Source organism: Strongylocentrotus purpuratus, unplaced genomic scaffold (assembly GCF_000002235.5).
Source record: "Strongylocentrotus purpuratus isolate Spur 01 unplaced genomic scaffold, Spur_5.0 spur5_scaffold_7, whole genome shotgun sequence".
NCBI lineage: Eukaryota > Metazoa > Echinodermata > Echinoidea > Camarodonta > Strongylocentrotidae > Strongylocentrotus > Strongylocentrotus purpuratus.
In genome coordinates this window covers 3,102,178-3,118,774 of record NW_022145613.1, presented here as the reverse complement: position 1 = coordinate 3,118,774, position 16,597 = coordinate 3,102,178, and the positions used below count along the sequence as shown (strand labels likewise).

Genomic DNA, 16,597 nt, shown 5'->3' with positions numbered 1-16,597 from the left:
CTGCTCTATGGCGTCTGTAGGCAAGAGATGGTAAGTTGAGATATTTTAGTCTCTTCTCGTAACTCAAGTGTCGTAGCATGTGTATTTGGCGAGTTGCTCTACGCTGTACCTTTTCTATTTTCGTGCTGTCTTTTTTCAATACAGGATGCCACACCGTTGAGCAGTACTCGAGTCTTGGTCTTATAATTGATTTGTATAGATGTATAAAGCCCGTTTTGTCCAAATTAGAAAATGTCCGCTTGATAATCCCTAGCTTGCGATTTGCAGCAGCACATACTCCATCCACATGACGTGAAAACTTCAATTGCTGGTCAAAGGTTACCCCAAGGTCTGTTTCTACTTCAACGGCAGGAATAGGTGTATCTTCGTCTGATATGAAATAATCATAACAAGGATTTCTTCGACCATAGTGGATTACCTTGCACTTCTCTTAAATGGTAGTTGCCACTGATGGGACCATTTTGTGAGCTTTGTTAGATCTGCTTGTAGATTTTTGCTATCCAATGAAGGGTGAATTGGTGAGAAGATTTTGGTGTCATCTGCAAATAGTTTGACTTCAGATGCAGTGTTACATATAATATCTGGAATGTCATTAACATACAACAAGAACAGTGTCGGCCCCAGCACGCTTCCTTGAGCTACGCCGCTGACAACTTTTGATGCACTCGATGGGGTACCGTTTATGACTACCCGCTGAGTTCTTCCAGTCAGGAAAGACTTGATCCATCTATGCAGATTACCTGTTATACCGTAGGCCTCTACTTTTTTCAGAAGTCTAGCATGTGGGACACTGTCAAAGGCCTTGCTGTAATCCAAGTAGATACAGTCAATACTTCCCTTGTTGTCTAATTCCTTTGTCCAGGTTTCAGAAAATTTAGCAACTGTGTAGCACAAGATCTACTTCTTCTAAATCCGTACTGCTCCTCCGTGAACAGAGAGTTCTCATTCATATATTTGACAATTTCATCACGTACAATGGTCTCCATTAATTTGGAAAGAGAACTGGTTAGACTGACTGGACGATAATTTCCTGGTTTCTTTTTATCTCCTTTCTCACAAATAGGAGTCACATTGGCTTCTTTCCATGAGTCACATACCACGCCACTCGATATCGATTTGTTAAAAAGATGGGCAAGTGGCCGGGAAATGTCGTCCACTAATTCCTTCAGGATGCGATTGTGAATGTTTTCTGGTCCAACTTTTTAAACTTTTAAAGATTCACCTATTTGAAAACACGTACTCCTTTTGGTTTTTAGCACCATGCTTTATAATGACTTTTTATGCTTGATGTCCTGGCTTTATTTTTTGAAGATGTGGTAGGAGAGAGAGAGAGAGAGAGAGAGAGAAGAGAATGGGGAGAGGTGGAGAGAGAGAGAGAGAGAGACAGACGGACATAGCAAGGAGAGAGAAGGGGGGGGGGGGGGGTAGGATGAGAGAATGAGTGAGAGACAGGTACTGGTATTTTTAATATGAGAGTAAGTATCTATCAAGCATAAAGAGATCGGTAAAGATAAGCAATATTATAGAATAGATAGAAATTAAGGTAACTCAAGAAAGCAGAAAATCATTTTGCCATGAGTTTATGCATCATCTGAAATGTAGGCCTATATACATGCATAAAAAGGAATGTTACAGGGGGAAAATTGTTTTTAAAGAAAAAAGAGGAAGAAGGAAACTGCCTTTCCTACAGCTAGCTTTCGATAACATGATTTGAGATTTTAACAACAAAAAACACATAAGAAATAGATAAGAGTAATTGAGCAGGGCTAACTAAAATTTGGACTTCATTTGATGGTGAAGCTTCGAAAGTGTATATGTTATGCCCTTTACCCTGAAAATGAAAAACGCCAGGGCGGATAGTTAAATTATGGATTGAAGATTTTCAAAATGTTGAATCCTGGAAAATGTAATTTATACACTATGAACTTTACTAAGGGTGCAGCATTTAAGAAGTCCTGAAAAACATAAGGAATTAAGGCAGCAAAGGGATTCAGCTTTAGATAATTTTTATTTTATTAAACCTTTTAAAGGATCATTTCTGTTGCATGTTATACCCTCCCTTGTGGGTGCTATATCTTTGAGAAGGTAGAACCATAATTTTCCTTCCTATTCTCCCTTTTCTCTTTCTCTCTTTTGCCTTTTTGCTCCCCTTCAAGTGTCACCCAGGGCATGTGCCCCCTCGATCTACTCCCCTTGGATATGCCACTGCTCAATTTTTCCTAAATTTGGTTACAATCATTTTTCTTTGGGGTGGTATTGAACCTCCAGAACTCCTACTTCATAAAGCTCTGTTACATATACTACCACTGTGGCTCCATTTTATTTGAAATAACGATTGGGTGGCGGCACAGTAGGCCTATAAACACAAGGAAAACAAAACCACCCTCCGCCCCCCTCTAAAGAAATTAAAAAAAAACTCTCAGCGCAGTACCGTACTCTATATTTTTTTTCGCAGGAGAGATACCATAATCCGTATTATTTGTTGTTATTACTGTTCTGAGCTGAGAGAAGCTACCAGTACCACACCCGTGAAAGAGAAAGGCAATTTGGGGGACTTTAATTTGAAGCTTAAGAGGTTGGGGTAGTTCTTCTTTCCCTTTTGAATGTCTGAAGTGATGGTTTTGTGTATTACCCGAGAAGAGGGATTCAATGCTGGAAACATTACATGGAATTGACAGACGGATCATCATCGGCACTGTATGTGCACTGTGAAGATTGGCACAGGCTCTCCTCTGCAGTGACTTTGCCCTGAACTTTGGCGTGAGAGATTTGGAGAACACCCGACCCTTCGCATTATCATCGAGTGCAGCTGCATGCAGCTACCGTACATCATATGTACATGTTGCTTAGCTACATGTACATTATGTTACTGTGACTGATCAGCTGATACTGAATGAGTTTACTAGGTCGAGAAGCTAGAAGCTAGTAGAACCCTTCAAATTGCTCTTCGTTCCTTCTCTTCAGCTCGCTGAATCACCAATTAAGCAACATGGATAGAGCGTACGTAGAATCTTTTTTTGTTGTTTCTCTTTTAAATTTTGTTTTAGACCTAGTCTAGATCTACCTTAGATTCTAAATATTTTTGGATCAAAATTATATTTTTTTAAACTTTTGTTTATCATTTGACATTTCAAAAAGAAAAAAGAATCTGAATTCTGGTTATCTCAATTGACATTAATGATTTGTGATACCTTTAAAAAAAAAATTTTCTTTCTTTCAAATGATGAAGAATAGCTTTTGTGGTGTGTTCAATTTATTGATGGAAAATAAGAAACATTTTTTCCCTTTGATTTATTTAGGTCTATCTTGCATGTAGACAGAAATAACCGCCTGGTATGGGGAATTCTTTAATAAAACTGACATTTGTCAACCTTCCCCATGCACAGACGGTACCCCTAACAGTTTGCAAATTGTGGCAATTTTAGCCATAATCTGTCGAAAAACTTTCTCCCGTTTTTCTTTATCTAGACAATAACAGTTTGATTTTTAAAAATATGATTGGAAAGAAAATAGATGTAATTTTAATATAACATCGAAAATCTTAGTATAACATAAAAATATAACAACGAATACATGTAGGTCTACGGTAGCCATTTTTACTACAGACACTTTGATAACAATTTGATTTCCAGGTTTTTCCTTCAGATAATTCAGATGAATCTACAAACAATTTGATAAAAAGAAGCTTACAGGCAATTTTATGTTCTTTTTTTCAGTCTGCTTTTGTCGAACTGTTGAAATTAAAAATAATAATTAAGAATAGATCTAGATGTAATTTTATTTTAAAATTCCAATTGTTTACACTATAGCCTAGGAATTTAGGCATTTTAGGGATTGCAAATTGACATCAGTAAAACTCCATGGAAACAGTGAGCTACATTGTACAATGTACAAGTACAATGCATCTCTCAAAAGACAAAAAGCTGTGAAAATACACTAAATACAAAATGAGAGGAGAAGTATGAAAAAGTTACCTGCCGTCCCAAAAGATGTTGAAATTTCCTTCTAAATTACATGGCTTAGAGATTAAGAAATTAAAGGGCTATAATGATCTATAAAAATATGACTTTGGCATTCATTCTATGATTGGCTTTCCTTCAAATTTCTTTATTATATCTACATGTATGCATGTGCTTGATGCTATTACATGTGTGCATGTACATGTGCAGTACATACTGTAAGCTTCATAAATTCTATTACATGTACCGGTCAGGCGCGTACGCAGGGGGGGGGGTTTGGGGGGTTAAACCCCCCCTTTGGAAATTTTTTGTGTGTAAACCCCCCTAAAAAAAAACCTAAAAACCCCCCCCCCCCCCCCCCCCCCCCCCCCCCCCCCCCCCTTTTGGATTTTTTTTTTTTTTTTTTTTTTTTTTTTTTTTTTTAATTATTAAAAAAAAAAAAAAAAAAAAAAAAAAATTATTCCCATGGCCGACCTAAAAAAGGTGACCTTACCCCCCCCCAACGGAGCAAAATGTCAAATTTCCAAATTTCGAGACCAAAAAAAAAAAAAATGTGTCCTCTTACCCCCCCCCCCCCGCTTATTCAGCGGCTGGCTGAGTCGTTGCGAAATTTTCGGACCGATTTATAAATGTTAAAACCCCCCCCTTGAAAAAATCCTGCGTACGCGCCTGGTACCGGTACATGTACTTTGTAGTTACTAGAATACTCTGTTCTGGGTTTTTCAAACATACTGTACAAGTACATGTACATGTATATCCAAAAGTACAATTTTTTCCCTCTGGAACAACTATTTGTAGGAGTACCAGATCGAAAATATTGTTTGTGAAGTACTTTACAAGTATATTGAGCATACATGTAGGGTTACACTGAGGTCAAGTCAAGCAGAGTTCCTGTTCATTTGTAGACATATACTATAATATAGTATTACTATAAGTGCAGTATTGCTTAGTGACTATTGCTTGAAATAAAGTAGACACTCTCACACTGTGTCATGGGTGACTGCATATTATGCCATAGACTTGGTGTGACTTGGTGTTAATGTGTCTACTTTATTTTAAGCAATACTGTACATGTACACTGTAGCTAGAGACTTCTGCAATTTTCTATTGTCTACTAGGATTTAGAAGGTAGTTACATGTAGTTCTGTGTTAATACTCAAAATTTATGAGCTACATGTATCACCCTCTAAGTCTAAGCTTGAAACAAATTATGTACATATATGTACAAGTACATACATGTATGTACTTGCTCTTGTAATGTATGATTTGTTAAATATTTTCAAAGTTTAATATGTTCATTGTACAACTTTACATGTACATACACCTGTACATGTACATGTATGTATCATGTATCCATGGGATGAAATCGTAAAAGTAAAGCATAAATTCAGGATGAAAAAGAATTTTGTGAGTTTTCAAACTTGTATCTCCCACTTTCAGTTCTGCAAAATATTGGAATAGACCACATCTAATTCAAATGTGAAATTAAGTACAACTGTGCAGTATGTCCAAATATTTAACAGTTGTAAATTTGAGGGAAAAATGTTTTGTACATATACATGTACAATATGTTCTTATTAGAGCTTTCTTTGTGCACATTGTATGCAGTGTAGGTTCATTTAGGATAAATTTTTATTTAGGCTGTTGTGAATGAATTGTAATTTGATCACCCAGCCACTCATTTATATACATCATGGGTTACACAGAGATGCCAACTGTTCCGTTTTTGCCGTATTTGTTCCGTTTTTTCGCTATGAATACGGCAGTACGTTTTTTGTATGTTTTGTTACGTTTTTTTAATTTTTTTTTTTTTTTTTTAGTGATGTTTTTTTTTTTTTAGTGATGTTTTTCTTAATTTCTGATCATGGGCTTTGTGTCATAAGTGTATTATGCACCTACATCTTAAAACGATGCGCGCAGGATGGTGATACGGGCCCCAAACTGCGCACATTGCGAACAACCCACGTGTAATGTATGCACGTCGCGCTCCGATCCAGGTATGTATACGTGGTACTGCCTGGTTTTTTAAGCTCCTCGATTGGGCGATATGTTAAGTTGAGAGATTTTTTCAAAAATACTGTTTTTTGCTCTTAAGAATACTTTTTTTTGTTGAAGAAGGTTGGCATCTCTGGTTACATGCAATATTCAATCATCAAGTAGCAAAGTCCATAAAAAGTTGCCATACTGTTACAGGAGATTTTAGAAAAATATACTTGAGGGGTCAGAGGTTAATCTAACCTTTGTGAGGCTTGGCCATGAAGGTGGGCTGTTCTACAACGGTGAAGACATAATATGTGTTTACATGTATTATTGGCATTTATTGAACTAAATCAGAACTTAGAAGCCACTATTTTTGTAAGCTTGTGAGCATTTGAGTTTGCAGTCATACTTACATAAACTTACAAAAAGTAAATGGCCATTCAGAAAGCAATATTTGGTACATGTACTGTACATGTAGGCTTGCAATCTTGCAAGGCAGCAAGTAGCAAGTTAAATTCTAAAGTAACTAGTTAAGTGAATATAAATTATAGTTGCAGTTTTAGCTCTTTGATTAGTTTGAATAGATACTGAGGGGAAGGAGGGGGAAAATAGAAGAAGAAGAAGGAGAAAGAGGAGAAGGGGGAGAAGAAGAAGGAAAAGGAGAAGAAAGAAGAAGGAAAGGGAGAAGAAAGAAGAAGAAGAAGAAGAAGAAGAAGAAGAAGAAGAAGAAGAAGAAGAAGGAGGAGAAGGGGGAGAAAAAGAAGGAAAAGGAGAAGAAAGAGGAGGAGGAAGGAGGAGGAGAAGAAGGAGAAGCAGGGGAGGAGGAGAAGAAGAAGAAGGAGGAAAAAGAGAAGAAAGAGGAGGAAGATGAGAAGTAGGAGGAGGAAGAGGAGAAGTAGTATGAAATAGAAGAAAACAGAGGAGAAGGAGAAGGAGGAGAAGGAGGAGGAGGAGGAGAAGTAGGGGAGGAAGAAGAGGAGGGGTAGTAGGAAATAGAAGAAGAAGAAGCAAGAAGAAGAAGAATGAGGAGGAGGAGGAAGAAAGATGCAATCATGTGGTGAATTATCATTCATGCTGTACAGTGTAAAAATGAGGCTGTAGTTACATGTACATTACATACATTTACATACTGTAATCGTAGAGCTATCTTTAATTCAAGATGAGTCATGGAGAGACGTGGATAGTGAATTTTTTTTCCAATAGTGCCGCTCATAATTGAACATCAGTGTACAGGTTTATCAAAGACTTCCTGATGTTAAGCTAAAAGGATGCTAGCACACAAATCCCAATTCTCATTTTAAACAGTGTCAGATGGCCGGAAATGTCATGACATTAAGAACGTGTAGAGGTTTGCCCTTTTTATGCCTCCGTTACGAAGTAGCCGGAGGCATTATGTTTTCGGGTTGTCCGTCCGTCCGTCCGTCCGTCCGTCCGTCCGTACGTCTGTACGTACGTCTGTACGTACGTCCCGTTCTCGTGATCACGTTATCTGAAGAACGGATCAATGGATTCCTACCAAACTTTGGTCATATATGTATCTAGCAAAGTCGATGAACTGATTAGATTTTGGGGTCACGAGGTCAAAGGTCAAAGGTCACAGGGCTCATTATGTATGCAAAAACAGCTCGTGATCGCGTTATCTGAAGAACCGATGGATGGATTCCTGCCAAACTTTGGTCATGTATGTATCTTGTAGAGTCGATGAACTGATTAGATTTTGGGGTCACGAGGTCAAAGGTCAAAGGTCACAGGGCTCATTATGTATGCAAAACGGCTCGTGATCGCGTTATCTGAAGAACCGATAGATGGATTCCTGCCAAACTTTGGTCATGTATGTATCTTGCAGAGCCAATGAACTGATTAGATTTTGGGGTCACGAGGTCAAAGGTCAAAGGTCACAGGGCTCATTATGTATGCAAAAACAGCTTGTGATCGCGTTATCTCAAGAACCGATTGATGGATTCCTGCCAAACTTAGGTCATGTATGTTACTTGCAGAGCCGATGAACTTATTAGATTTTGGGTAACGAGGTCAAAGGTCAAAGGTCACAGCGCCCATTATGTATGCAAAAACAGCTTGTGATCGCGTTATCATTAGAACAGATTGATGGATTCCTGCCAAACTTAGATCATTTATGTATCTTGCAGAGCCAATGAACTGTGTAGATTCTTGGTTCATAAGGTCCAAGGTCATGGGCTCATTATGTATGCAAAAATAGCTTGTGAACGCATTCTCATTAGAACTGACAGATGGATTACTATTTAACTCTGGATATCTTGCAGAGCCAATGAGCTGAGTAGATATTAGGATCATGAGGTCAAAGTTCAAAGGGTCATATATGTATATGAGAAATTGTTTGTAATCACGATATTCTGAGAACCTGTTAATGGATTACAATTGAACTTGAATTTGAAAAATTTCTTCTGTTTTGGTTTGTAAAATTGCTCTATGACGGAGGCATCATTTTCGACTGCGCGCAGTCGAATTCCATCTAGTTGTATTGGTTACGGTTTCATATATTGTGCTAATTTTGTAACAAGTTATGGTTATGAGGTTTGCCCTTTTTGTATTGGTTACGGTTTCATATATTGTGCTAATTTTGTAACAAGTTATGGTTTTTGCACTACTCTGTTCAGCAATTTAAACATGCGTTATAAACGTGCCTTTTTAAGGGCATGAAGCTCTAGAGTTTTTGAAATTCCTGAACAATTTGTTTAGTGTCACACTGTGTGTTTGTTCACCTGTCGATTTGATGAACAAAGAATATTTTTTGTCCATTTTTATTTGCAAGTTAAAAATTGATTAGAAAGATTCATTGTATAATGGACATATTCATTTATGACTGAAATACCTGTCTGTCTTGATTTACCAAAAAATCCAGAGATCTAGAGATACCAGTTCCTGAATTCTGCTTTGATTGATTATGTTATCAGCATTTAAACCCAGCATAAATATACACAGTATCATATTAGATGTGTACAAGTCTGCAATGTTTGATGTATATATTAGATAATGGTATCAATTACAATCATCCATTACATTTACAACGTTGTTCAGAAATGGTCCATGAACCACATTTTGCTAATGGGACACTTCACAAGTAATGGAGGAAATACATCAGCTTACTTGCTATCTACTCCAGATATAGACTTTTAAAGATAAAGACCAGTTATGGTCATGTGATTGCATTGTGAAAGAAAAATTGTGGAATCGATCAGAAATGGTTGATCATCTACAGTAGCATATTTATTGGTGTGTACTGCAAGGTTCTGGAATCATCAAAATGATCAGAAATTTGGCCCAGTCTTCGTAAAGTTACAAGCACTGTACTCAGAAAGATGTATATGAGACTACGACACGTGCGTTTACCTCTCATATCCCAATAGATAAACTAATTTACCAAATATAATCAAATAGTAGGCGGTTTCCCGGCAAATTTTTTATCATCATGTATTACTCAAAACATATTCTTTCACGTGATTGGTAATAAGAGCTTCAATTTCAATTTTTGAAATTGGGGCATTTTCAATACTGGTCTTTACCTTTTAAACAGTTCATATTATTTTAGCCAACACAATGTTTTCTGACATACACCTGTACAAGTATTTACAATAATTGTAAATATAGGTTATATACAATAATAATGAAGGATTTACAGGTCTACACAAAAACATGCACTCCATGAAAGTGTACAGTACTGTTCAATCCTTCCATTGATGATGCACTACATGTTGAAGAGCTGGTACATGCTCCATATGGGAAATGGGTGTGTGCAATTTCACAGGTTGCACTGAGCAATGCTGCACAGCAAAGTGTGCAGAGTCTGCACACACTCAACAAGGCTCATTTCGCACTAAATGTACACCTAGGCCTACATAGGTATAAATGTACATGTCGTAGCATCACTTTATTTATGAATTTGATGTCCATTTTTTATTAGTTAATCTTGATTTCACGAAAGCTTTGAATGGTGAAATGATTTATCATATAATTAGGAAAAGAAAAGATTCCCTATAAATCACTGGGAGGAGCTAGTGATATACTGTATCTACATGTAGAATATACATGTACATTTAGCAAGCAAATTGATTACATTAACATATCAATAAAGTGTTTTGTAATACTAGAAAGACTTTGGGTGAGAATTTTTGTTACTAAAATCTGCAAATGGTAGTAAAATCTAACATTGAATTTTGAAATAATGTTGGGTCTTGGTTTTACAAGCTTACTGGTATTATATTAATGTACCCTAAACTACCCTTTTTGATTAAAGCAAGAGTATGACATGATTGGGGTCTGGTTTGAATTTGGAGGTGTATTTTTGGAATTCATGAGTTCATGAAATATAATCTCCCTCAAACAAAAAAACCCAACATATGTGATTTGATGACGGTGTCTTCTTCCACGAGTCTTAGATGACGTGCTCTATGTACAGGAGCATGACTCACCCTCCATCTAGATGCACTGTGTAGATGGGGGTATGAAGTCACTCGTACGATGTCGTCACCATGATCGTCTTGACACATTAGTTCTACATGGCTGGCCTGTAATGCGTAATTCCTAATACTTACTCAGTAATGGTGTTGCAATTGGTCATTCCTTTTCCCATTTCGTCACATTACATAATTTACAACTCAATACTGTACAGTGCGCAATATGCAATGTAACTAAATATAATTTGCCAAAAATGAATACTGAATGTAATATTAAAACACACAAAAGATGCATGTAGAATTTAATTTTTTTTGTTTCAAGATTTTTCTCAAGTTTAGAGATTAAAACAAAATTAAGACAATGATTACATATCTAAAAAAAAACTGTAAGTACTTGATTTTTCAAATTGTGTTAAATAGGATTTACATGTACAGTACAGTATATACTCCTGATGTATTTGTTCTTATTTCAGAATTCAGATGAGTAATGAAAATGAAATGGCATTCTTTTCTTAGTACATCTAGACAGTTGGGAATTGTATTTCAATACTAATCGATATCATTCACACAAACAGTGGTGTGGGATGAGGCATGCAAAAATGAAATCAATATAAATCTATATTTATATTACTGTTGGAATAATGAGGAGTGAACTACATACTGTTCAGAGCAATATTGCTATGTACATGATCACATGCACATGTATTTGTAGTTATGAGACAAACATACACTGTAAATTGTAACATGTGTAAAATTTGGGGGTTCTGACTTTAAAGCATTCTTTATAAAATATACATTTACATGTACCTGTATGCTTTTATGCCTCATTATTTGTGAATTGATAAACAAGCCATAGAGAGTAAAGTTTGAATATGAGAGAGGGGGGAATGATTCCTGTAAAAAGGAAGATTTATTATATTTTGCTTGTTTTGCATTGACGGATCTCGTACTTGTTGTTATGTAAAATGAGAAAAATAGCCTAAATATGAATGAAAGAATGGTCAGCAGGAAATAAATTCTGTGTACATTACTTGTTCCTAACATGTATCTTTTGTCTTTCTCACAGGGAAAAAGATGAGAAAGAGAGACCAGAAAAATCCCTGCAGGGTATGCCATACATGTGGAAGGGTTTCCTAAGCAACACCACACCATTCACCCATGATATCTTAAAGACAAAGAACATTATCAAGATCTCACTCGGGAGCAAGCATTGTGCATTTTTAACAAACCAGAGATCGGTGTATACATACGGTAATGGGGAATATGGTCAGCTTGGTCATAAGAAATTCACAGACGTTACAAAACAGCCTGTCCTTGTGCAGGAACTGAAGAGCGAGAATGTTGCAGATGTCGTCTGCGGAAACAACCACACAGGAGTGGTGTGCGAAGATGGGATCGTCTTTTGCTGGGGGGATTCCACCAACGGACAATGTGGGATTGGTGTCTCAGAGAAGGTCAATATTCCAACGCAAGTTCATATAAGTGATGCGGACTGTGACCCGGTGATCACGCAGCTTTCTTGCGGGGACTCCCACACCCTTGCAATGTCCACGCAAGGCGAGGTCTGGGCCTGGGGTACTGGTCCACAGCTAGGACTCTCAACCGGTTCCACCCCAGTGTTATCCCCAAAGAAGGTCAGTGCCCTCATGGGCCGGAAAGTACTCCAAATGGCCTGCGGAGGCACCATGAGTCTTGTGCTCGTCCAAAGACTGAAATCGATGCGGTCGCCTGGCAACAAGTCCAACGAGCCTGAGGAGGAAGGGTCTGGATCTAGCCTAACCTGCCAGGACACTGTCTACACAATGCATGATGAAGGTGACACTGTTATCATATCAGACAACTCCTTGTTGTGTCCTGATTCCGGGGGCACCACATCTAGGAGTAGGAGTATATCACCTGATAGCATTGATGTGGCAGCCATACATGCGCAGCAGGCAGAGTGGGCGGCTGCAACAGAGGCAGTGGATAAGAAACGAAGAGAGAGAGGATCAACCTCTTCACAAGGTAGTAGTGAAGGTATGCATGACCCCCTCCTTACTAACCCACTAACTTCCTGTAGATCACCAGATCATACAGTGCTGTAAGTTGTAGTTTGATACAAGGTCATGTAGTTGTAGTTGTGACCCAATCCATGTTTAGTCTGTCATGAAGAGAGTAAATCAGTGGGCATTTTAAAGAGTGAAAGTGAATTCTCACAACATACAGTAATAGGTCCAGGATATCTTTCAAGATCCTTAAAAAAATGAGGACAAAGGAAAGATCTAATATGCTGTTGAAACATGTACCATAAGATGTAGGGCATATAAAGTTACTCCTGGGTATGTGAACTGGCAACTTTTCATACTCTGATTATTAATGTAAATTAGTTTTATAGCCTTCCTTTGTAGGCCATGTAAAGTAGACTTAGACCATTTTTCATTATAGTATGTTAAACCCCTGAAATCCCAAACTTCCACCCGTGTGGCACAACTTTGTAAGAATTAATGATACACACCTGTATGAATTTTACATTTGTTCTATTTAAAATGAACTTGAAGTGAATTCAGTAAATGAAGTACATGTATATTTATATACATTTAGATGAATACTTTCACTGGCTTTAGGCTTGTACACTGTAGATGCAGAGTAAAGCAGCTATATGTAAGGATACAATTTGTTTGATAAAATCTAACCGTACTAACAAGGCCATGAAATGCTATGAAGAATTTTTACTGCATGGTTTGAGCACTAGGTAGATTTATATTTTTTACATCTACATGTACATGTAGGGTACCATTAAAATAATTGACCAAAGTAATATTCTACTAAAACATGTAATGTACAAAGAAACTTTGTCCTGCTAAGGTGAATACTAATCTGTATGTGAGCTTTCTCATTTGTTTTATGTCATTTTGGACGAGTATCATAGAAGAAATGTCCTCTGAAAAGAAGAACGTTTCTTTCAAAATTCAATTGCACGACCAGACATCAAGGTTCCTTATCTTTAAAACATTTTATCAGAACATGAAAAGAAACGTTAGCAATTCAGAAACATTCAGGTGCAGATATTTTTACTTTGAAGAAAAAATTCTGCCTTCTAAAAGTTCTAGTGGGGTTATACATGTACTGTATGTACTTTACAGCATGTGGAATGTCTTGACACTGCTCTTTAGGAAGCTTTAGATTTATATGCATCTTGTGGAAGCATGCTGAACATTTTTTTAATGGATGACTGCTATGCAATAATTACATGAAGGCTTCACACATGGACACTGAGAGAGACACTAAGAGATAGAGAATGAGAGACAGAGTTAAAGAGAAAGAAGCAGAGAGAGAGAGAGAGAGAGAGAGAGAAAGTGTGTGTGTGTGTGTGTATGTGTGGGGGGGGGGCTGGGGTAAAGAAAGCAAGCATGATGGCATATTGCATTTTGTTAAAGTTATCATGTAATTAATTAGCTACTTTTCCAAACTTTGTGAGAGGTTTCTAGAGCTGCCAACTAGTACGGATTTCCCGTAATTGGTACAGAAATTAACGGTCATTACGGAATGCTGTCTAAAAATTACAGATTTAAAAAAATAAAAATAAATATGATTTATCCGACTGACATGCGAAAGAGTCCTACATACATGTACCCCAAGACGAACATGTACATGTATGGAGTAATATTAAAATTTAAAGCAATTTATGTACACATGTACATGCTTGAAAAGACATACCTAAACCGTGTCTGCTTATAGAATCAAAACATATTCCAATAATCACAAAAATAAACCCCTTTCTATTCTGAATCTGATATTTCATTTCATTTCCCTTCTTTCTCTTCTGGTTTTATATATACCTTAAAATACAAAAAATATATTTCAAAGTAGAAACAAAATAATTATTGAAAATAGTGCCAGGCATTTTGACTTCTTTTCTGCTTTGCAGGTACCTATACTTTGGAAGACTCGAGCGGTAATTTGAAGAGAATCAAAGAAGAAGCAAGTGAGCAGAGTGGTAGCCAACCCAACGGTGTCGCCAAGAATGGCATTGATGGAGGATGCGCAGAGGAAGATGAAGATGATGTCTTTACAACTTCTAAGGGCACGAAAGAACTTCTGGCAGAGCAGTTGAAGCCTCTCAATATACAAGGGAGTCCAGCGCAAGGTGTCGCCCCTCAGCAGCGACCCGGTCCCAGTACCCGTATCCTGGCCTCGCTGCCGCAGTCTGTGGCCCTCCGACTGGAGAAGATCATGATGCCCCGGACCAGCCTGACGGAGACTATCTCTCGGGCTAGCAGTGATAACTCCATCTGCGAGACAGAGCTGATCATCAGGGATAAGGATGCTCAGGCCCTGGAGTCTAGCTGTAACCTGCCTGATCGGAAGCTACGGACGATGTCCCCTCTGATGGGTGGGTTGGATGATCTGGTCTATCAGACAGAGGTCTGGAGCTTTGGGAAAGGCACCATGGGACAGCTGGGTCAGGGAGATACACTTGACAAGTAAGTTGTGTACAGCCATAGAGGCAAGAAGTAGGGGTGCTATAATTTGTGTACATGTCTCGGCTTATTGTAGCTCACGATATGACTGTTTAAGAATTTTAAAAAAGAGAGCGGAAGTGAGGAAGAGAGAGGATGATAGAAAGAAGAGATAGAATGATGGAAAAAGAGAGAAAGAGAGAGGATGATAGAAAGAAGAGAGAAAGAGAGAGGATGATAGAAAGAAGAGAGAGAGAGAGAGAGAGAGAGAGAGAAAGAAAGAAAGAGAAGATAGAGAATGAAAAATACAAAATGGGGAAAGATAGAAAAGAGAGAAAAAATAAAATGCTATGGAGCTACAAATTGTATACACAGCCGTACAACACACCTGCCTGTCTGTAATGTATACTTCCCGTACAAATAGTTTACTGCATGAAACAGGTAAATGCATTTGATTAAATGTCAGAAAGGGTACAGGATGACATTAAATTGACACTCAAAAGGGGGAGATGAAATACATACATGTACATGTATAATGGCATTTGAAGATCTAACTAAGATGTAGAACAATTATTTTGAGATAAAAAAGAAAATTAAAAGAATAAATTTGTATCAGCATCAAATATTTCTTATCATATTTTGTAATGCAATAGTATGTCACTTTAAGAATTTAGTGATAGAGGCTGAAGAATTATGGTAGTACAATGTTTAAAAAAAGTATACAACATTTAATGCATGTACATGTATGTTTAACAGTATAGGACACCTGTATCCATACATACATGTACATGTATTCAAGTTACTGCGCTTCATTCAAAAGCATATGGTGAGCCCATAGGAGTCTCAAATAACACACATTATTAATCTAGGGATAGGGTAGTGGGCAGTAAATTGAGTGGTACAGACACGTCGCCTGATATTACTAGTGTTATAAAGGTTAGGGTGTCTACAGACCAATTTATGCCAAACTGAGGCATGCCCCTAGGGAGATCGCACCATTTTGTCTCGCCTTCGCATTTATAAACAGACAGAAGGAAGGACTTGAAGTCTTGAATGCATAACCACATCAAATATGGAGTCATTCCCATGGTCTATTATACTAGTACTCAGTACTTTTTCTGTTGAGTTTTAGCAATATGTTCATTTGAAGAAAAAACAAAAAGGCATTTCAAAGACTACAATGTACTGTGATGTACATGTACCTGTATGCATTGTACTACTTGTAAAATATGTATGGTGTAAACAGAACTCCTGAACAGAATCCTTTTGATACTGCTATTTTCTTCTCTCCTGTTCCAAAGGTTAATTAAAACTCATGAATGTGAAAGGGCAGACAACAAATAATCTTATTCACTTCTACAGATAAGAAACTTCTTTTTTCAACATTCACCTTTTCAAGCCATTGAGAAGCATTTTTTAAACTAGGATTTTTGAATTTCATGGTTTATAAGGTGGATTTTATTTTAGTGTACAAGTAGCATCTGTTTTGATCATAATTGTTTCATTTTCACTTAATTTAGCTTAATATATTCAGAAATTTGTTATTGATATTTGTACTTTGCATGTGGTCATTGGACACAGTTCATGTTGTTGATTAACGCCAATGGTTAAAATGTGTGTATCCATGAACAAGATATAGCAACAGAGTGGATATAAATTATAATAAGTGACACATGTGGTCACTTAAAGTGTGCAGTAGGCCCCTATGTGGATTATTTACTGCAATAGGGGTCATATGTTCACCCCTGGCAGGAAGGGGTGGTGATCTTAATCGGCTTAAAATGGC

General features: G+C 37.3%; 1 protein-coding gene across 4 annotated transcripts in view; it reads left to right on the top strand.

Annotated features, from left to right (window-relative positions):
- The first annotated feature begins 2,490 nt into the window (after nt 1-2,490).
- The window catches only part of LOC585159 (alsin), a 49,971-nt gene continuing 35,864 nt past the window's right edge, over nt 2,491-16,597 (top strand). For 3 of the 4 annotated variants that reach the window (XM_030974959.1, XM_030974960.1, XM_030974957.1), the window contains exons 1-3: nt 2,491-3,000; nt 11,439-12,388; nt 14,280-14,835. In XM_030974959.1, the coding sequence (XP_030830819.1) occupies nt 2,990-3,000; nt 11,439-12,388; nt 14,280-14,835 (1,517 nt within the window). In that variant the 5' untranslated portion in view covers nt 2,491-2,989. The remainder of the gene's footprint in view (nt 3,001-11,438; nt 12,389-14,279; nt 14,836-16,597) is intronic. The other variant, XM_030974958.1, reaches the window with a different exon arrangement.